Consider the following 22,925-nt stretch of genomic DNA (forward strand, 5'->3'; position numbering starts at 1 on the left):
GCCACAGCCACTCCAACTTGGCAATCATGAAGCACTATTGGTTTCCTTTTCTTTGTATAAATATCCACTAACGGGATTGCTGGATCATATGGTAATTAATTTTTTGTTTTTGATAAATCTCCGTACTGTTTTCCAAAATGGCTGTACCAGTTTATATTCCCACCAATAGTGTATGAGAGTTCCCTTTTCCCTGTATCTTCACCAGCATCTGTTTAATTTGCTTAATTAATTAAATGCAGTGTCATGATCATAACTCACTGCAGTCTTGAACTCCTGGGTTCAGGCAGTCTTCCTGTTTCAGCCACCTCAGTAGTTGGGATTACAGGCTATTTTTTGTCTTTTTGATAATAGCCGTTCTAACTGGGGTAAGATGATATCTCATTGTGGTTTTCATTTGTATTTTATTGATGTTTAGTGATGAGCATTTTTTGTGTACCTTTTGGCCATTTGTATATTGTCTTTTTAGATCCTTTGTCTACTGTTTTTTTTCTCTTAAGAGACAGTGTCTCACTCTGTTGCCCAGGCTGGAGTGCAGTGGCGTGATCATAACTTACTGCAACCTTGAAATTCTGGGCTCAGGTGATACTTCCACCTCAGCCTCCTGAGCAGCTGGGACTATAGGCATGAGCCCCACCATGCCTGGCTAATCTAAAGAAAAAAAAATTTTTTTTTTTTTAAGAGATGGGGTCTTGCAGTGTTGCCCAGGTTGGTCTGGAACTCCTGGCCTCAAGCTGTCCTCCTACCTCAGCATCCCAAATCTCAGGGATTATAGGTGTGAGCTACTATGCCCAGCTGTTTGCCTACTTTTTAATGGGATTATTTATATTTTGGCTGTTGAGTTCTTTAGATTCCTTATATTGTCTGGATATTAGTCCCTTTTCAGATGAATATCATCCTGCAAATTTCTTAGGTGATACTTCCTTAATGCTGAGGCTAAATTGGAGACCATATTTTTAAATCCCAGGGATTCAGGCCAGGTATGGTGGCTCACACCTGTAATCCCAGCACTTTGGGAGGCCAAGGTGGGCAGATCACTTGACATTAGTAGTTCGAGAGCAGCCTGGACAGCATGGTAAAACTCCATCTCTAATAAAAATACAAAAATTAGCTGGGCATGGTGGTGTGTGCCTGTAGTTCCAGCTACAGGCTCACATCCAGCTCAGCTGGATGCTGAGGCACGAGAATTGGGGGAAGTGGAGGCTGCAGTGAGCCAAGATTGTACCACTGCACTCTAGCCTGTGCGACAGAGCGATGCTGTGTCTCAAATAAAAAAATCCCAGGGATTCAGTATTATTCTAGGTAAAGTTCCTTGTCATATGCCACATAGTAAATTGGTAAAAACCAAGTATAATTCTGTGTTCCACAAGCTGAAACTGCTTAGTGTTTTTTATATTTAGGATCAGGTTTCTGTAAAGCAAGTTTCAAACTTATATTGTCAAAGATAGAAAGATGGCAACGAAGAGTGTTGGCACGTACGCCTCTACTAATTTATTAGGTCTTAAACCCTGAAGTACCCACCTTGGGAAGGAAAAGAAAATAGACGGTAACAAAAAGAAAGAATAAAATGACTTCATTGACCCCTAAATTTTACTGTGTCTCACCAGAGAGGGCGGTCACAGTATAAGACCAGCGTTACGTGTGTGATTAGTCCTTACCACCCTGTTCTGGTTAAAATATCATTGCTCTGATATTCCTTTGTTCTTAAGGTTTTAGGAATACATAGTAACCCAGCTTCCCCTCTTACCAGGGAGAGGGTTTTCTTTCCTAGGGTATTTAATCTCTCAGATTCTTCTGCTGGCATTAATGGGTGTCTTAGAGAAATTGTCAAATCTTCATGACTGAAATCCCACTACTGACTACACTGTTGAATCCTTTACTTTTACCCTTTGACAGTAGGAATTTAGTCACAGTATGTATTTGGATTGGTTGTTTAGAGACATGTTTAAGGATTACAAGCTGATCCGTGTCATAAATCAGACAGGTTTATTGTTATAAAAACACATTATAGGGGGACTGGGCACGGTGGCTCACACCTGTAATCCCAGCACTTTTGGAGGCCGAGGCGAGCAGATCATGAGGTCAGGAGTTCGAGACCAGCCTGGCCATCATAGTGAAACCCTGTCTCTACTCAAAATACAAAAAAATTAGCTGGGTGTGGTGGCATGCACCTGTAGTCCCAGCTACTTGGAGGCCAAGGCAGAGAATCGCTTGAAACTGGGAGGCGGAGGTTGCTGTGAGTCGAGATCATGCCATTGCACTCCGGCCTGGGTGACAGAGTGAGACTCTGTCTCAAAAACAAAAAAACAAAAAAGACACCACACATTATAGGGGATAACCAGTGAATTGGAGATTGAGTATCTGTTAGGATGGGTACTGTTATTACTTTGAGGAAAAAGTTGATATGTTTACCTTGGTATTTAGGCTAATAAACCCCAAATAAATAAAAGTTAACAGACCATGTAAAATCACCATAGTTTTTCTTAATCACAAGTATGCTAGATAAATTTTGCAGGGGGTATGGTGTTTTATTTGACCTGTTCTTCCTGTTCTTACTGGGACTGTATGGTGGCTGTTCATATAATTTTCTCATCGGTATATATACCGGTGAATAGGAACAGAATGCAAACAATCAAAAACATAGTCCATTTAAACTATCTGGGCGACAAAATGGGCACTTAATTTTACTGTCAAAATCTATTACGTTCACTTTATATAAAAGCAGCTATGTAGGCAAACTACCTACCTATTTTTTATTTGTTTTGATTTTTGTTCTTAGCTTGATCAGTTGGCCCTGCTGGATAGTAAGTTGTCGTAAGTGTGGAGCAGAGTTTGCATTCAAGCTGAAGCCACTTGAAAAATCATTCCTATAGAGTATATCTTTCATAAGCTTTTTTGCTAGTGGAGTGTAATTGAGGATTTTTGCGAAGGATTTGGGTTGAAGCGGAATTATTAGAATGTCAGGTAAGTATGTTTACCAGCAGGCCCTTTGACAGCTTGGGTGAAAGAGGGGCTGTTGGCTGCTGGCTGCTGGCAGTTCTGCTGAGATTTTTTTAAGGACTTTCCTGAAGCTTAGCTTCAGAGTTGTAAAAAGCAACTGCAAGGAGTGGGGCTTGTCTTGGGATCTGCCGGGTATGTGATGATCATAGGGGAAGGAGCAACTGTGTTATATCTTAACAATTCTATTCTTCTCACCGGTATCCTGAAGAGAGGAAAGAGAAAAGCAGAGAGAAGTTTTCCACTTCATAGAGATAATGTGAAAATTGCTATGATTCTGACATTATTTTTTGTAGTGTACCTCAGTGTATTTCTTTCTCTCCCCTTCCTTCCTTCCTTCCTTCCACCTCAGTGTATTTCTTTCTCTCCCCTTCCTTCCTTCCTTTCCTTCCTTTCTTTCCTTCCTTCCTTCCTTCCTTCCTTCCTACCTTCCTACCTTCCTACCTACCTTCCATCCTTCCATCCTTCCATCCTTCCATCCCTCCTTGCAGGAGTCTGTGTTGCCTTGGCTAGTATCAAACTCATGAACTCAAGCAGGTCTATATCAATGTATTTAAAAAATAATTTCAGGCCAAGTACAGTGGCTCATGCCTGTAATCCTAGCACTTTGGGAGGCTGAGGTGAGAGGATCACTTGAGCTCAGGAGTTCAAGATCAGACTGGACAATGTAGCAGGCTTTTTTTGTTTAAAAAAAATTCGCCCAGCGTGATGGTGTGCATCTGTAGTCCCAGAAACTCAGGAGGCTGAGGTGGTAGGACGGCTTGAGTCTGGGAAGTCGAGGCTGCTGTGAGCTGTGATTGTGCCACTACACTCCAGCCTTCAGATATTTTAAACTTTTCAGACATTAGGCCTTTATTTACTATCATATCTTTCCCCATCTTTTATTTATTTGTATTTCTAGATATTTATATATATGAATGAAGTAAATAAGCCCATATTATTTTTTTGGTCTTGACATAATTTAGGAGTTCCAAAGCAATATAAAATTTCGTGTGGCTCACCATTTTTATTTACTGTATTTTTATTTATTTATTTTTGAGACAGGGTCTTGTCTTGTCACCCAGGCTGGTGTGCAGTGGTGTGATCTTGGCTCAGTGCACTCTCCACCTCCCAGGCTCAAGCCTCTTCCCACCTCAGTGTCCCTAGTAGCTGGGACTACAGGCACACGCTACTATGCCCAGCTAATTTTTGTAGAGAGAGGGTTTTGCCATGTTTCCCAGGCTGGTCTCAAACTCTTGAGCTCAAACAACCTGCCCACCTCGAACTCCCAAAGTGCTTAGATTACAGGCATGAGTCACAGCGTCTGGCCTGCTATTTCATTTAACTTTGTTTTGAATGTGCTTTATGCAGAAAAAGATATTAATATACTTAATGGACTTGACATAGATCCACCTTTTTTTCTTTGCTGTAATTGAGTGTGTTTATATATTAGAAATGACACTCGCAGGGTGTGGTGGCTTACGCCTGTAATCCTAGCACTTTGGGAGGCCAAGGTGGGCAGATCACGAGGTCAGGAGATTGAGACCACCCTGGCTAACATGGTGAAACCCCGTCTCTAGTAAAAAAAAAATAGAAAAAAAGATTAGCTGGCATGGTGGCGGGCGCCTGTAGTCCCAGCTACTAGGAGGCTGAGGCAGGAGAATGGCGTGAACCTGGGAGGCGGAGCTCATAGTGACCCGAGATCACGCCACTGCACTCCAGCCTGGGCAACAGAGTGAGACTCCGTCTCAAAAAAAAAAAAACAAAAAAACACTCAGGATTTGGATTAAAGCAGAATTATTAGAATGTCAGGATTTGGATTAAAGCGGAATTATTAGAATGTCAGCTAAGTATGTATTTGCCAGCTTTGCTTGAAGATTTGATTCCATGATATAGTTTTGTTTTGTTTTGTTTTTGAGATAGAGTCTCTGTTGCCCAGGCTGGAGTGAGTGCAGTGGCGTGATCTTGGCTCACTGCAACCTCTACCTCCCAGGTTCAAGCAATTCACCTGCCTCAGCCTCCCGAGTAGCTGGGACTATAGGAGTGTGCCACCATGCCCGGCTAATTTTTTGTGTTTTTAGTAGAGATGGGGTTTCACTGGTTACACTTATTTATTTATTTAGAGACAGAGTCTCGCTCTGTCTCCAGGCTGGAGTGCAGTGGTGCAATCTCGGCTCACTGCAACCTCCGCCTCTGGGGTTCAAGCAATTCTCCTGCCTCAGCCTCCCGAGTAGTTGGGACTATAGGCACCCGCCAGCACGTCTGGCTAATTTTTTATATTTTTAGTAGAGATGGGGTTTCATCATGTTATCCAGGATGGTCTTGATCTCCTGACCTCGTGATCCGCCTGCCTTGACCTCCTAAAGTGCTAGGATTACAGGTGTGAGCCACCGCGCCCGGCCTAGTTCCTGTACTTTTAAAACTAATTATTACATGAATACGGTCCGTATAGTACAAGTGCAAAGTAATTTTGAGCACCTACTATGTTTTACATACTTAAAAAATTTTTTTAAGGTAGAGAAGGGGCTCTTGCTCTGTTGTCCAGGGTGATCTCAAACTACTGTGGCTCAAATGATCCTCCCACGTTGACCTACCAAGGTGCTGGGATTGCAGACGTGAACCACCAGACCCAGCTTACTTTTACATTTCGAATCCTCTGTAGTACCCTCTTTGGGAGTCTCGCTGAGTCCTTGTTCCACACAGCATTTAATAAAATGTTGATTCTCAAATCAGTTACTGAACAGATAGGTTATTTCCTGTAATTATATAATGCCATTATTGTGCCTCTATATATGAGAGTTTAATCAATGAACGACTCCATATTTATGAAGTTGGGATTACAGATCAGTCCTTTTTTTTTTTTTAAAGACAGAGTCTCGCTCTGTTGCCCAGGCTGGAGCGCAGTGGTGCGATCCTGGCTCACTGCAACCTCCACCTCCCGGGTTCAAGGGATTCTCCTGCCTCAGCCTCCCGAGAAGCTGGGACTACAGAGATTGAGACCATCCTGGCTAACACAGTGAAACCCCGTCTCTACTAAAAATACAAAAAAATTATCCAGGCGTGGTGACGCACACCTGTAATCTCAGCTGCTTGGGAGACTGAGGCACAAGAATCAGTCGAACCTGGGAGGCTGAGGTTGTGGTGAGCCAAGATTACGCCACTGCACTCCAGCCTGGGTGACAGAGCAAAACTCTGTCTCAAAAAATGAAAAAACCTTGAACAGTCATTCAACAGAGATGTAGTAGAGTCCCAGGGCTTGAGGAGGAAAGGTACAGCATTTACCATAATATGGTTTATTCGCTTTGATAATCTTTGGAAACGTTGGACTTGGTTTTTGTGATTAAAAGACTCTGGATCTTTATTCTGAGCTGCTAGATTAATCTGTTCGTTCCAGATAACAATGCAGGGAAATGGTATATACACAGAAGCCAATGTTACTAGTAGAATTGCTACCAGGTGAGTAGGAAACAATAATTCTATTGTCTTGCTAGAATTTATGGGGACGATGGATTAGATTTTTTAATTTTAAAAAATTTTTTGTTTGGCTGGGCGCAGTGGCTCGCGCCTGTAATCCCAGCACTTTGGGAGGCCGAGGCGGGCGGATCACCATGTCAGGAGTTTGAGACCAGCCTGGCCAAAATGGTGAAACCCCGTCTCTAATAAAAATACAAAAATCAGCCGGGCGTGGTGGCAGGCATCTGTAATCCCAGCTACTCAGGAGGCTGAGGCAGAAGAATTGCCTGAACCTGGGAGGCGGAGGTTGCAGTGAGCTGAGGTGGTGCCACTGCACTCCAGCCTGGGCGAGAGGGCGAGACTCTGTCTCAAAAAAAAAAAAAAAAAAATTGTTTTTGTTTTTTCCAAGACTGAGTCTTACTTTGTCACCCAGGCTGGAGTGCAGTGGCGCCATCTCGGCTCACTGCAACCTCTGCCTCCCAGGTTCAAGCAATTCTCCTGCCTCAGCCTCCCTAATAGTTGGCATTACAGGCGTGCGCTACCATGCCTGGCTAATTTTTGTATATATATATATATTTTTTTTAGTAGAGATAGGATTTCACCATGTTGGCCAGGTTGGTCTTGAACTGATGACCTCAAGTAATCCACCTGCCTCAGCCTCCCAAAGTGCTAGGATTACAGCCACGAGCCACTGCTCCCAGCCTAAAAAAGAAAATATTCTTTATAAAATTTACATACCATACATTTCATCCATTTAGTGTACAGTTGAATGGTTTTTAGTATATTCACCAAGTTGTGCAATCATCACCACAATCAATTTTAGAACATTTTCCACACCTCAGAAGTATACCTTACCCTTTAACTATCATTTCGCCAATTCTTTCATTCTTTCACCTCAACCCTGAGCAGCAGTAATCGCCTTTTTATTTCTGTAGGTTTTTGTGTTCTGGACATTTCCTGTAAATGGAATTGTATAATACGTGGTCTTTTGTAACTGCTTCTTTCTCTTAGATAATGTTTTGGGTTCCCCATCGCCTTTACCCTGAAGGGCTTAACTTAACGTTTTAAACATTCATCCATGTTGTAGTATGTATCAGTACTTCATTCCTTTTTATGGCAATATAATATAATGTTGTATGAATATACTGCATTTTTTTTTTAGTTCAAGGTTTTAAGTCCTGAGAATAGTTTCCTTGTTTTGTAGCTTGTTTAATTTTGGCCTGTATTCTTGCCAAAAGCTGTAGACTGAAAGTTTTCTTCTTAGAGCTAATTAGCTGAATTTCTTACATTCTTGTAAGTCACAGTAATACCTCTGTGTGAAGTCTTACTTTTGCCTTCTTAAAAAAAAATTTATTAAAAAAATTTATTGTAGAGGTGGCGTCTCGCTCTGTTGCCCAGGCTGGTTTTGAACTCCTGGCCTCAAGCGATCCTCCTGCCTTGGCCTCCAAAAGTGCTGGGATTACAGGTGTGAGCCACCATGTCAGGCCTCAATTTGTTGTATAAACATATACCCACAAGCGCAATTTCATGATCATATGGTCAATCGTATTTTTTGAGGAACTGCCATACTCTTACCCATAGCAGCTGTACTATTTTACTTTTTTTTTTTTGAGATGGAGTCTTGCTCAGTTGTCCAGGCTGGAGTGCAGCGTTGTGATCTCGGCTCACTGCAAGCTCTGCCTCCCGGGTTCACGCCATTCTGCCTCAGCCTCTCGAGTAGCTGGGACTACAGGCGCCCGCCACTATGCCCGGCTAATTTTTCTTTTTTTTGTATTTTTAGTAGAGATGGGATTTCACCGTGTTAGCCAGGATGGTCTCAATCTCCTGACCTTGTGATCCATCTGTCTCGGCCTCCCAAAGTGCTGGGATTACAGGCATGAGCCACTGCACCCAGCCCCATTTTACGTTTTTACCAGCAGTGCACAATGGTGTGCTCCACATCTTCGTCAACACTTTTTTTTTTTTTTTTGAGATAGAGCCTCACTCTGTCACCCAGGCTGGAGTGCAGTGGCGCGATCTCGGCTCACTGCAACCTCCGCCTCCCGGGTTCCAGCATTTCTCCTGCCTCAGCCTCCCAGGTAGCTGGGACTACTGGCGCGTGCCACCACACCTGGCTAATTTTTGCATTTTTTTAGTAGAGACGGGGTTTCACCATATTGGCCAGGCTGTTCTCAAACTCCTAACCTCGTGATCTGCCTGCCTCGGCCTCCCAAAGTGCTGGGATTACAGGCGTGAGCCACCGTGCCCGGCCGTCAACACTTGTTATTTTCTGTTTTTTTTTTACTTTAATTTTGGTAGTAGTCATCCAAATGAATATGGGATTGTATTTTATTGTGGTTTGATTTGGATTTCCCTAATGATCAGCAATACTGAGTATCTTTTAATGTGTTTATTGGTCATTTGTATATCTTCTTAGGAGAAATCCATATTCAAGTCCATTGCCCACCACCCGCCACCCGCCTTTTTTTTAGTCTCACACTGTTAACCAGGCTGGAGAACAGTGGCACAACTTAGGAACTGTAGCCTCCGCCCCCTGGGTTCAAGCAGTTCTCCTGCCTCAGCCTCCCGAGTACCTGGGACTACAGGCATGCACCTGATTTTTGTATTTTTATTAGAGATGGGGTTTCGCCATGTTGGCCAGGTTGGTTTTGAACTCCTGACCTCAGGTGATCCTCCTGCCTTGGCCTCTGAAAGTGCTGGGATTACAGGCATGAGCCACCGGTCCTGGCCGTTGCCCATTTTGAATTGAGTATTTTGTTGTCGAGTTTTAGGAGTTCTTTGTATGTTCCAGATGTTACTCTGTGATCAGATATATAATTTATAAATATTTTCTTCCATTCTATGGGTTGCCTTTTTACTCTATTGATACCGTGGTGTTTTTTTGTTTGTTTTTGAGAAATGGTCTCACTGTCACACTGACTAGAGTACAGTGGTGCAATCTCAGCTCACTGCAGCCTCAACTTCGCAGGCTGAAGCAATCCTCCGACTTCAGCCTTCCGAGTAGATGGGACTACAGGCATGTACCACTATGCCCCATTAATATTTGTATTTTTTGTAGAGACAAGGTTTTGCCATTTGCCCAAGCTGGTCTTGAACTCCTGAGCCGAAGCAGTCCACCTGCCTCGGTGTTCCAAAGTGCTGGGATTCCAGGCATGAGCCACCGTGCCTAGCCAATATGTGTTTTGTTGCAGATTTTGTTGTTGTTGTTGAGACAGAGTCTTGCTATGTGACCCAGGCTTGCATACAGTGGTTTGATCATACCTCACTGCAACCTCCAACTCCTGGGCTCATGGATCCTCCTGCTTCAGCCTGTCAGGTAGCTAAGTTAGAGGCGCATGCCACCATGCCCATAAAAATAGTTTTGTAGAGAAGGAGTCTCCCTATGTTGCCCAGGCTGGTCTTGAACTCCTGGCTCAAGCCACCCTTCCACCTCAGCCTCCCAAATTGTTGAGATTATAGGTGTGAGCCACCATGCCTGTCCCAGAAAAGTTTTTAATTTTCATAAAGTCCATTTTGTCTATTTTTTCTTTTTTTGCCTGTAGTTTCAGTGTCATACTCAAGAAATCATTGCTAAATCCAGCGTTGTAAAGCTTTTGCTTTGTGTTTTTCTCTGAGTTTTATAATTTTAGCTCTTAAATTTAGGCCTTTGCTCTTCAGTTTGGGATTTTAATGAAGAGAATGTGGAAAGGTGCTAGTCATAATTTTCTCTTCTTGCTTGCTTGTTCTCATGCTTGCTGCCATTTTGGTCTTTGATCAAAGACCTAGTATTTAAAATGATATTTAACAGTGCCTTCAGCTTACTTTGCATTTTCCTCTTTCTGGTTCTCATTTCATTTTATAGTAGTGGGTTATAATTCCATGGTGTTAGCCCTTTCTGATTTTAAAAGATGCAGACTATTTTATAATACAACCTCCCTGTGTTTAGCTGTCAAATACCACAAATATAATACAAGGAGAATTTAATTCTTTGCTAGCCTTAGAAGTCACTAACTGGGTATAGGTAGTTGTATCAGCAGGGATCAGTAAATTGGATGCCCTGGATTGGAATGTTGGTGCCATTAGGAACAATGATAATATTGTGTGGGTAGTGAGTATAGGATGAAGAAGGAAGTGTAATTGTGTAGGACATAAGTATTATTTTATACTATAATTGTGTGTTTTTTTAAAGGATTTGGACGTAGCAGAGGGAGAGGGGCAGGAAGGTTCTCAACCCAAGGCATGGGGTAAGTGATAGCCATCCTATTTTTATAATTATTTACTTCCCTAGTTTTTATTCTGCAGTTGCTTCTAATACCCTGCATCTAATTTAGTCATCATGGTGAATCTAGTGTTTTCTATACTTAAAGAGATTTACAAATAAGAAAAATAATATGAATAAAATTGATTTTTTAAATAGGCATTAGAGCAGGGTTTCTAGCCTTGGCATTATTGAGATTGTGTATTGGATAATACTTCCATGGGGTGGTAGTATCTCCTGTATATTGTAGGATGTTTAGCAACATCTCTCCTCTCTGTACTATTAATAAATGTCAGTAGCACTTCGCCTGAAGTTGTGACAAAATACCTATAGACGTATTTAAATGGCACTGCCTAAGAGCCATTTTAGCTAATCCAGCAATTGTCTTTGAATGCTAAGTAAATGTAATGCTTATTTATGTATGAGTGATAACTTTTTCCTGAATTGTAATAGTGAACATTGAACAGACTCAAAGGCACTAAAATCAGAGGTTTATTTCTTGTTTCTGGGTGTTTTTTTATTTTTTGTTGCTTCTAAAACATTAGCTCCCATTGGATTTTTAGAAAAAGTTTTAAAACATCCTGTGGAAGCCATACGTAGATGCAGTCAAGGAAAGGAATTGGCTCCAAGAAAAGCCCTTTGTCTCTCTCTAACTTCAGGCAGCACTCTTGGTGTTAGTGCCTTCTAGAAGTGGTGGTGCCTCGTGCAATCTGCCTTCTGCCTAAGCTCCTTTGAGGAAAAGGAGAGATGAAAACACAGAGCGCAAACTCTCAGGAGCACTTTAAGACATAGCCCTGCTCATTAGCTTTAAATTGTTTTGTGGATTTTTCTGTTTACTTCACATTCCTTTGTGAAAATTTTAAAGGTAATATTTGTTTTGGCTCATGTTGGACCTCTGAACCATGATTCAATTAAACTGGGTGTTCAGTTTATGATTTTATTGAAAAGAAATAGAGGTGCTGAACAAAATGTTTTCTTCTTTATCTAATGTTTCTGTAAAGGAGCATATAAATCTAAGCTGTAAAAGATTCAAAGCCAAACTTGGATTCTGACTTGGGAAGAAAATACCTGTTGCCTATTTATGCCTTATTTTTCAGCAGGACTCTCATAAGAGCTCTTATTTTGCCTTGAAAGATTATACGTCTCCTTGTCTGCTTTAGGATGCTGAGGACCGTGTTTTAGGAAAATAAGGCTATTATACCAGAATGTGTGGAAGGTCCCTAGGCAACTTCTGGTTTTCACATCTGCATCTCCATGGCTGGCAGAATTAGTTATATTTAAATAGGGGAAGGAGAGGTGACGTCTTTTACAGTGGCTGTGAGAAGGCACTGGGCTTGTTTGGTGGAAGATCATGTATGGTTAATATTTTGGCTTAGGTGCTTGCTTCTTTTGCCTTTATTATTTCTTTATTTCAAACCCCAGGACATTTAATCCTGCAGACTATTCAGGTTCTACATCTACAGATGTGTGTGGGACAAAGCTAGTAGTTTGGGAAGCTGCTCAGAATGGTGCAGATGAGGGAACTGGTAAGTGTTCTGTTTTTGCCAGAGATGAGTTTTAAATGTTTGAGCTATTAAGAGTTTTATGTTCTCATACAAAGATGAAGTCTAAATGTGCTGATGGAAAAGAATGAAAAACAGGCTACTGTCTTACCTCTGAAACTATTCTTAGTTGGTTCTTACCACCAAAGTCTGTCACATACAAATCTCATGATGACAAGGAATTTGATTTTCCCTTCTGCAAGCTAAGAAAGAGGCTATATAAGGTAGTCGGCATAAATCAGCACAAACCCACACTCTGATCAAAGTATGTCACAGATACATAGAATTTCTGAGGAGAAGATTTTTTACTGGAAGTACTTCCGATTTCTAATGGTGGATTCTTTGGCCAAATAATGTATGATAATGTGGTAGATGATAGATGGGTTTGTAGCAACGTTGCCTCTGCAGGTTTTTCCGTATCATGCTGTTTCTGGATTATTTATTTTCTGAAATTCTTGGGGTAAATATTGGTTGTTTATTTATATAGAGTTCTTTGTACAGTAATTATTGAGATTATATTTATAGATACATAATTTAGCCGGGCGCGGTGGCTCACACCTGTAATCCCAGCACTTTGGGAGGCCGAGGCAGATGGATCACTTGAGGTCAGGAGTTTGAGACCAGCCTGGCCAACATGGTGAAACCCTGTCTCTACAAAAATACAAAAAATTAGCCAGGCATGGTGGCACATGCCTGTAATCCCAGCTACTCGGGAGGCTGAGACAGGAGAATCGCTTGAACCCAGGAGGTGGAGGTTGCAATGAGCCGAGATTGTGCCATTGCACTCCAGCCTGGGCAATAGAGCGAGACTTCATCTCAAACAACAACAAAAACAAAAAACAAAAACATAATTTAACACAATGAAATATAACCTAGACTTAGAATATAGCTCAATAAATCATCAAGGCCAGGTGCAGTGGTTCATGCCTGTAATCTCAGCATTTAGGTGGCTGAGGTGGGAGGATCACTTGAGCCAGGGTTTGAGACGAGCCTGGTTAACATAGTAAGACCTCATCTATACTAAGAAAACTTAAAAAATTAGCATGGCATGGTGGTGTGCACCTGTGGTCCCAGCTGCTTGGGAGGCTGAAGTGGGGAGCGTCACTTGAGTCTGGCAGGTTGAGGATGCAGTGAGCTATGATTGTGCCACTGCACTCCAACCTGGGCAACAGAGCAAGGCTGTGTCTGAAAAAAAAAAAATAATGCACACAAACATCCATATAACATCAACTCTAGCCAAAAAGTAAGAAAGTACCGCCAGAAGCACAACTAATCAACTGTAAATAGAGAAACTGTAAAGAGGGTCAACAAAATTTATAAGTTGTTATTTGAAAACACTAGTAAAATTGTTAAGCTTCTTATGAGATCATCAGGGGAAGGTGAAGAATGTGAATAATTGGTTCCAGGAAGGAGAAAAGGAATATTGATATGGATCATATAGATATTAGGAGATTATAAGATAACTTGGCTTGAGCTCAGGAGTTTGAGACCAGCCTGGGCAACATGGTGAAACTCCGTCTCTGCAAAAAAAATTAAAAAATTAGCCGGGCGTAGTAGCATATGCCTGTGGTCTCAGGCATGTGCTACTTGGGATGCTGAGGTGGGAGGATCACTTGAACCTAGGAGGCATAGGTTTCAGTGAGCTGAGATTGTGCCACTGCACTTTAGCCTGGGTGACAGAGTGGGACTCTGTCTCAAAAAAAAAAAAAAAAAAAAAAGAATTATACGTGGTATTTAAGTTTGCTTAACTGTTTTTTTTTGGGGTGGGGGGGTGTTTGAGGTGGAGTCTCTGTCACCCAGGCTGGAGTGCAATGGCACGATCTTGGCTCACTGCAACCTCCACCTCACAGGTTCAAGCGATTCTTCTGCCTCAGTGTCCTGAGTAGCTGGAATTACAGGTGTCCGGCACCCTGCCTGGCTAACTTTTTTGTATTTTTAGTAGGCAGGGTTTCACCATGTTGACCAGGCTGGTCTTGAACTCCTGACCTCAAATGATCCACTCACCTTGGCCTCCCAAAGTGATGGGATTATAGGTGTAAGCCACCGTGCCCCACCTTCTTTTTTTTCTTTCTTTCTTTTTTTAAAGAGAGAACATCTCACTCTGTTGTCCAGGCTGGAGTGCAGTAGTGTGATCATAGCTCACTGTAGCCTTGAACCATTGGGTTCAAGCCATCCCACCTTAACCTCACTAGTACTTACTGCTGGAACTATGGCACACACCACTGCACTGGGTGAATTTTAAAGTTTTTTGTAGAGATAAGATTTTGCATTGTTGCGGAGGCTGGTCTTGAACTCCTGGCTTCAAAGATCCTCCCATCCAGCCAGTGCTAGGATTACTGACATGAGCCACCATGCCCAGCTTAGTTTAACTTCTAAAAAACAAGTCAAATCAACTCCTAGATGCATACCCAAAAGAAAGGAAAATATAGGTTCACATAAAATCTTGTACAAAAAGATTGATAGCAACATAATTCATAATTGTAAAAAAGTAGAAACAACCCATACTTCCTATTGAACAGGTCTGTCTGGGGGGAAAAACCTCAAATGTTATCAATGGATGAATGTATAAGCAAAATATAGAATATACATAGAATGGAATAATGTTCAGCCATAAAAAGGAATTAAGGTACATGCTACAACATGGATGAACCTTGAAAATAGTATGCAGAGTCACAGAAAAACCACATATATTGTATTTTATGATTTTATTTATCTGAAATGTCTAAGGCAAATTTATAGGGACAGAAATTAGCTTGGTGGTTGCCTAGGGCTAGAACTATTTGGGAAAAGTGGTGACTACAAATGAGTATGGAGTTTGTTTTTGGAGTGATGAAAATGTTCTAGAATTAGAGGTGATGGTTGCACAAATTGTGAATATACTAAAAATTATTCAGCCGTCTGTTGTAAAAGGATAGATTTCATGTTATGTGTATTATATATAAAAATGTAGAAATTAGTATTATCCATTTAACAAAATTAAGGAGAAAAATCCATATGATTATTTCAATAAGGAAAAGCGTTCAGTATTCTTTCATAATTAAAACAAACAAACAGTGTTTCTGAGTGGCATGTGGGATTTGAGTCTGATAATGGCCCTTGATTCCATCAACGTGGAGACTTTGTACCACATCCCATTAGTGCTCGAATGTCCCAACCTGAAGCTGAAGAAGCCGACCAGGCTGCACATGCCCTCGGCCATGACTATGTATGCTCTGGTGGTGGTGTCTTGCTTCCTCATCACCAGAGGAATAATTTATGATGTTATTGTTGAACCTCAAAGTGTTGGCTCTGTGACCGATGAACATGGGCATCAGAGGCCAGTAGCTTTCTTGGTGTACAGAGTAAATGGACAGTATATTATGGAAGGACTTGCATCCAGCTTCCTGTTTACAATGGAAGGTTTAGGTTTCATAATCCTGTACCAGTCGAATGCACCAAATATCCCAAAACCCAGTAGATTTCTTCTTCTATTCACTGGATTTGTCTGTGTCTTGTTGAGTTTTTTTATGGCTGGAGTATTCATGAGAATGTAACTGCCGGGCAATCTGATAGGTTAGAGTGCCTTTTGAGAAGAAATCAATGGATACTGGATTTGTTCCTGTCAATGAAGTTTTAAAAGCTGTACCAATCTGCTATTGTGAAATGTGGAACAGAATGAAGAGCAGCAGTAAGGAAATATGTAGTGAAAACACTGGAAGTGTAGCTTGGAGTAAAATTTCTTCTTGGTATCAAAGAGACAAGTTTATCATAGTATTTTTTTTCCTGTTGACCTATTGACATCAATGATGTTGAGTGACATTTTCTTCTTAGTTTTTCATTCTTTAAAGAAAATATACTCCAGTTTACAAATATAATATTGAATAAGTGATTATTTTTTACAGCCCCTTTAACTTTTTTTTGGAGATGACATTTCTGATTTTCAGAAATTAATACAAAATCTGGAAGCAAGATTCCATAAGTGTAGAATTCTAGATGGCTAATCAGCTTTACCTGTGGTGCTTTGCCTTTTAATAGGTAGTGTGATGATACATTATTTCAGATATGTATTTATGACTGTTTCCTGAACAATAAGATCTATGAAAGGAGCAGAAATAAGTAATTTTTCTAGTTAAAAACAAACAAAACCCTGGCAGTCAGGAATACAAGGAATTTCCTTAATCAGATAAGGAATATCTGTAAACTTACAGCAGGTGTTACAGTCAATGGTGATATATTGAATGGTTTTCCTCTGGAACAAGATAAAAACACATGCGGTTACTGCTTCCATTCACACTGTACTGGAGGTCCTAGCCAGTGCAATAAAGAAAAAATAAGTAAGTCATAAGGATTGGAAAGGGAGAATAAACCGTTGTTTTTTGTGCTTGTGTAAAAGAATCTATAGACAAATTATTGGAGAGTTTCACAAGCACAAGATGCAAGACACAAGTTTCATGAAGGCATGTATTTCTATAAATCATCAACAAACAGAAAATGGAAAAAAATTGCTAGTAGCTTCAGAAAACACCAGATGCCTAGGAATAAGTCTAATGATATGTAAGATATGTAAGATTAGAAAAAAATATAAAACAATATTGAGAGAAAAAGAAGACAATAAATAGAGGGATATATCACTTTAATATATTTTAGTCTCACTGTTGTGACATTTAGTTTTTACTGACTCAGTCTTTGAATTTATTAATCCACGGTAGTCCGTCTCAGGTAAATTTTCCCCACTGATTTTTTAAAAAAATCAGATTTTTTGATGTAGTTTTTATATATATACACTTATATTCTCCCCTTTTTAGAGGTACAGAGGATGAATTCTAACAAATGCATATAGAATTATAACCATCATTAAAATATAATTATGGTACTTCTTTACTAGCAGTGAACAATTGCAAACAAAGAATAAGAAAAACAGTACTTTTTTTAGTAGTACCAAAAAAACAAGAAATAGTTATTTCTGACTACGTATATGCAAGATTTGTATGTTAATATTATGCAACATGTTCCAGAGGAACATGAAGATCAAAGAAGACCCTCATAAAAGGGAACATATTCAGTGTTCATGAATTGGAAGACTCAATATCTTTGAAATGTCATTTCTCTCCAAATTGATCGATAGCTTCAGCACAATTCCAATCAAAATCTTAGCAGATTTTTGACAACTTGATTCTTTTTTTTATTTTTATTTTTTTCGAGATGGAGTCTCACTCTGTCACCCAGGCTGGAGTGCAGTGTTGCGATCTCAACTCATTGCAACCTCCACCTCCTGGATGAGTGATCTCCTACCTCAGCCTCCCGAGTAGCTAGGATTACAGGTGTGCGCCACCATGCTCAGCTAATTTTTTTTTTTTTTTTTTTTTTTTTGTAGTTTTAGTAGAGACAGGGCTTCACCATGTTGGGCAGGTAAGTATTGAACTCCTGGCCTCAAGTGATCTGCCCACCTCAGCCTCCCAAAGTGGTGAGATTACAGTTGTGAGCTATTGTGCCTGGCCTTGACAACTTGTCTCTAAAATTTTTATATAATATTAAAGGGACTAAAGTAGCCTAAACAATTTTGAAAAGAAAAAAAAGTTCCAAGACCCACACTCCCTGATTTTTTATTTTATTTTTTTGAGATGGAGTCTGGCTTCGTCACTCAGGCTGGAGTGCAGTGGCACGATCTCTGCTCACTGCAAGCTCTGCCTCCCGGGTTCACGCCATTCTCCTGCCTCAGCCTCCCAAGTAGCTGGGACTACAGGCACCCACCACCACACCTGGCTAATTTTTTTTGTATTTTTAGTAGAGACGGGGCTTCACTGTGTTAGCCAGGATGGTCTCCATCTCCTGACCTTGTGATCCACCCGCCTCGGCCTCTCAGAGTGCTGGGATTACAGGTGTGAGCCACCGCACCCAGCCGACACTCCCTGATTTTAAGAACTGCTCTAACACTATAGTAAGCAAGACACATAATAGCATAGTAGTTTAGAAATAAACACATATACATATGGCTAATTGTTTTTTGTCAAAGATTATGAGGCAATTCAGTGCCGTACGTTATACTGTATACAAAAATTACCCTCCAAGTTTACACTTAAACATGAAACCTAAAAGTAAAACTTACAAAGAAGATATAGTGGCAAATCCTAGTGACTTTAGTTTAGGCAAAGATTTCTTATATAGAATCCAATAAGCCTGAGTCGTAAAAGAGAAAATTGACAAAGTACATTTTATCAAAAATTGTGAAATTCTTCTGAAGAGAAAAATGATAGAATGAGACGTAGTCTTGGAGAAAATGTTTATATAAAATCCATATTTGATAAGGACTTATATACAAAATAAATAAAGAACTCTCACAATTCAGTAATAAGAAAACAACCCCCTAAAACAAATGAGCATTTAAAAATGGGGGAAAAAATGGAAGAAGTTCTAGAAATGGATAGTAATGATTGTACAACATTGTGAATATACTCTGTGCCACTAAATTGTACACTTGGAGAGGGTCAGAAATGGTAAATTTTGTGTAATGTCTGTTTCAACACGGAGACTGGTGAAGGATAATTTCCTGTGAATCTATAATTATTTTAACATAAAAAGTTAATTAAAAGCAAAATATTTGCATTTATAAGGGAACATGATAAATGGATAGTAAGCAAGTCCGTGAGTGTGCTCATCATTATTAGTCATTGGGGAAATACAAAGTAAAGCCACATTGAGTTACCCCCATTCACCTATTAAAATGGCTTTAAAGGAAATGAAAAATTCCAAGTGCTGGTGAGGATTGTGGAATAACAGGTACTCATATACATGCCTGGTTGGGAAAGCATACCTTTATCATACAATCTGACAATCCCATTCTTAGATTTATATAAAAGTGGAATGAAAACACATCCAAACAAAAATCTGTATGTGATATTATAGTGCCTTTATTAATACCTCCACTAATGTTTTTTTTTCTTGCTTCTTTTTTTTTAAGAGATGGGGGTCTCAATTTGTTGTCCAGGCTGGAGTGTAGTTGGTATTCACAGGCATAATCTTAGTGCACTACAACCTCAAACTCCTGGGCTCAAGTGATCCTCCTGCATCACCTTCCTGTGTAGTTGGGACTACAGCCCTGCACCACTGTGCACAGCTTCCACACAGTGTGGAAGAACTGTGCGTGGAAGCTGTGCCCGCGTCCATGGTTTTGAAGCCGAATGTTGTGCAAGTGTTGAAGCAGAATGTTGAATTAGTCAATTAGTTACTTTTTTTTATTTTCTCTTTCCTCCTCTCTTTCTTTCATCTCCTCCCACTTATTATTTAAAGTAGCAGATTTCTTGCTGAAAAGCATTTAGATAAGCAAAACCAGTTTGTTGTAGAATACAGTTAAAGGATGTCATCAGCTAATGGTGCTGGCTGTTTTTCCAGAGGCCTCACAGAATGGTATTGGCTTGTTGATAAGAGAGTTCTGAGTCCAGGACTCAGCCTTATAGGCTCAGAAACCCAACTGTTGACAGTATAATAACCACAAATCTATTCCCGATGTGAGGAACACTCAAATTAACCAAACTAGAAAGACTTGTGTATACTCAGAAGGCTAATTTATAAATTTTCTAAAAACCGGTACCTGTTGAACAGATTAGAATGCTCTCTTTGATGAGTGAGAAGGGAGCTTGGTAAACATGGGCGTGAGAATGAGAATAATTGAAGTAATTTGAGTGTCCAAGAGCCATCAAGGATAAGATTCATAACTTGATTTGCAGTGACCTGTAAGAGTATGGATTTCAATTACATTTCACTATCCTTGGGCAGTAACGCAGCATATACATAGCTTTGACAGTGACCATCTTCTCTGTGATGAATACTTTCATTCTTTTGGTATGTTTAAACCCTCAATTTTACATTGGTCCACAGAACTGGCATCAAATACTCACAACATAGCTCAGGATCTGTCAAACAAAAGTTCTTGTGGACTCAAAGGTATGAATACTTAATTTTTTAATTTTTTAAATTAAGAATCTTATAAATTGCTTGCAATGTCTTTCATTTTTTATCAAAGCTAGCAAATAAAAATTTATCAGATAAATGTTTGTAAACTATACCTATTTATTTGGTAATCAGATTTGCAGTTTGCTAATGGAAATGTTTTATTGATTGACTTTCAAGGTGCCACAGAATTTTCATCATTGTTTTCCTTGTTCCTAAGTGGCCTTAACACATTCGTTAGAGGACTAACACCAAGTTAAATTGAACATAAAGCATTCATCTCAAATATATTGTTTTAAGCTGAAAATAAGGATTGTTGAAGTTTTTCCCTTATGTTTTGGGGTGTAGGTCTAATGTGGACCAAATTAAAATTTTAATATTCCAAAATATGATTAGGACCTGAGCCTCTGCCTTCTGTATTTAATGCCTAGAATTTTTTATAGTCTGTGTAGGTATGGCTAGTTCCTGCAACAACGTGGCACTTGCTTCTGATGTGGGAGTTTCCCCTGTAATTTCCTGACTTACCACTCTATCATGTTGCATCTCTGCTTATAACTGTTTCCCTGTTTTTCCTTCAGGCTACATACATAGTGCCTTGTACTTGCTCTTAAATGTACTCAGATTCTCACCCTATTATGCAAGTCCAAAGTTGTGTTTAATTATTTTCAAAATACTGCTCTCAAAGTGGTAGGCCAGTCTTTTTTATTTTTATTATATTATTTTTATTTTTATTTTTATTTATTTTTTTTGAGATGGAGTTTTGCTCTTGTTGCCCAGGCTGGAGTGTAATGGTGCAATCTCGGCTCACTGCAACCTCCACCTCCTGGGTTCAAGCAATTCTCCTGCCTCAGCCTCCCAAGTAGCTGTGATTTACAGGTGTGAGCCACCACCCCTGGCTAATTCTTTGTATTTTTAGTAGAGATGGGGTTTCACCATGTTGGCCAGGCTGATCTGAAACTCCTGACCTCAGGTGATCCACTCACCTCTGCCTCCCGAAGTGCTGCAATTACAGGCATGAGCCACTGCTCCAGGCCCTATTTTTTATTTTTATTTATTTATTTATTTATTTTTGAGATAGAATCTCGCTCTGTCGCCCAGGCTGGAGCAGTAGCATGATCTCAGCTCACTGCAACCTCCGCCTCCCGGGTTCAAACGATTCTTCTGCCTCAACCTCCCCAGTAGCTGGGACTACAGGCACACACCACCGCACCCGGCTAATTTTTGTAGTTTTAGTAGAGACGGGGTTTCACCATATTGACCAGGCTGGTCTTGAACTCCTGACCTTGTGATCCACCCACCTCGGCCTCCCAAAGTGCTGGGATTACAGGCATGAGCCACCATGCCCAGCCTTTTTTAAACTTTTAATACATCTCCTGAATTGCCATGGTAGGCCATTCTTACTACATATCATGTATAAAAGTCTGTTTTAACTTACTACATTAACTGTACGTACAGTGGCTGAGCTGCTCAAATTTTTATGTATTTTATCGCAATTTTAAAAATTAGAAAAAATAATGTATATTTTAAGCTTTAGAGTACTTTTAATATTTTTTTATGTAGGTTTTTGTAATGTTTCATTATTGTTTTTCTCCTGGAAATTTTCCTTTATGTCCCTGTGTGTGTATGTTTCATCTTCGCCATCAAGCTTTCCCTTACCATTCTGGCTTTCATTAACTTCATCCTCCAAATTTCCAATGTATTAGTGGTTTCTCAGACAGAATTAAATGTTTTCGGTTTTGAAATATCTGTATTTTATTTACATCCAAATATTGGCTCAGTTTACATCACATTTCACAGAGAGCCATCCCAATCTGAAATCAGGTACATCCTGTTAAAAACGTTCCATAAATAAGGGCTCTCTTTCTAGGAAACAATCATCATTTTACTTATGAGGAGGTCAGTTGTTTGGCTGTTTACATGATTCTAAGGAAGGTAGACATGGTTACCTGACTTCTTTTGTCTCACAGGCGTGCTCCTCCTCCTTTTCCCTCTCCATACACAACTTTTGGAGAGAAACGGAATTTTGTATGTCAGATGATTAACTCCTTTCTTCCTATAAAGGAACTGAAAACATCCATAATCCCGCTTTCTGGGGTTGTCGTTAATTTCTTAGTGTATTTCCTTTAAAACCATTATCTATGGGCATTTTTTTTAATACATGCTATAAACAATGGCCCTCTACTTATATAAGATCTGTAAGTAAGTATTTTTTGAGTAGCAACACTTTTGAAAGTACTTAGATGTGTTATGGATGAGTATTCTGTGAGAACTGTTTGAGCGCATCCTGTATACTGACTCCAGAACTTAAAGCAGCAGACTTGATATGAGCAAGAGTAATGTTAAACTTTGCTGGAGACCTATTAGGAAACCATGTAGTAGAGCTAATATTTTATAAAAAGGATGCTTCTCTAAATTTGATAATTCAGTAATCCACCTGAAATAGGGTCCAAGACAGGTTTGCCTTAAAATGAAATTTTTTGTTTTGAAGACTATATCATAAGAAATCAAACCATTGTTAAATGTCTATATTTGTGCTACATCCATACTTTCTTACTCATGGCAGAATTGCTTGGATGTGACCTATATTGAAGCAAAATCCATTTGAAACACTGATTTGAGGTTATGTAGATAGTGACTACTAGTCAAGTTGCATTTGTAAACATTACTTCAAAGAGAAGAGGAGAAAAGAAATATTACTGATTTTACCGAGAATAGATTAAGAACGTCATGTTTCTTGGGTTGTAAACTAAATTGCTAGTGAGGCGTATGTATCTTTTTTCCCGCATAGTACACAA

The 22,925-nt window shown here is 39.9% G+C and overlaps 2 protein-coding genes across 23 annotated transcripts in view; both read left to right on the forward strand.

Annotated features, from left to right (window-relative positions):
* Positions 1 to 22,925, forward strand: part of UBAP2 (ubiquitin associated protein 2) — a 126,459-nt gene that overhangs the window by 64,187 nt on the left and 39,347 nt on the right. For 9 of the 22 annotated variants that reach the window (XM_063714152.1, XM_063714162.1, XM_054519729.2 and 6 more), the window contains 3 exons: positions 10,595 to 10,649; positions 12,086 to 12,189; positions 20,059 to 20,124. The exons of 3 other annotated variants lie outside the window; for them this stretch is intronic. In XM_063714152.1, coding sequence (XP_063570222.1) covers positions 10,595 to 10,649; positions 12,086 to 12,189; positions 20,059 to 20,124 — 225 coding nt within the window. Of the gene's footprint in view, positions 1 to 9,548; positions 9,743 to 10,594; positions 10,650 to 12,085; positions 12,190 to 20,058; positions 20,125 to 22,925 lie in introns of those variants that run through there. 10 more of the 22 variants (XM_063714167.1, XM_063714159.1, XM_054519730.2 and 7 more) reach the window with 4 other exon arrangements.
* LOC129047791 (oligosaccharyltransferase complex subunit OSTC-like) lies at positions 12,196 to 16,770 on the forward strand. Its single transcript, XM_054519736.2, has one exon. The coding sequence runs from the start codon at positions 15,273 to 15,275 to the stop codon at positions 15,735 to 15,737; it is 465 nt and encodes a 154-aa protein (XP_054375711.1). The 5' UTR covers positions 12,196 to 15,272; the 3' UTR covers positions 15,738 to 16,770.

The sequence above is a fragment of the Pongo abelii genome, chromosome 13 (assembly GCF_028885655.2).
Source record: "Pongo abelii isolate AG06213 chromosome 13, NHGRI_mPonAbe1-v2.0_pri, whole genome shotgun sequence".
NCBI lineage: Eukaryota > Metazoa > Chordata > Mammalia > Primates > Hominidae > Pongo > Pongo abelii.

Coding starts and splice junctions, on each gene's coding strand:
- LOC129047791 (XM_054519736.2), top strand. CDS start 15,273: ATGTGGGATTTGAGTCTGATAATGGCCCTTGATTCCATCAACGTGGAG.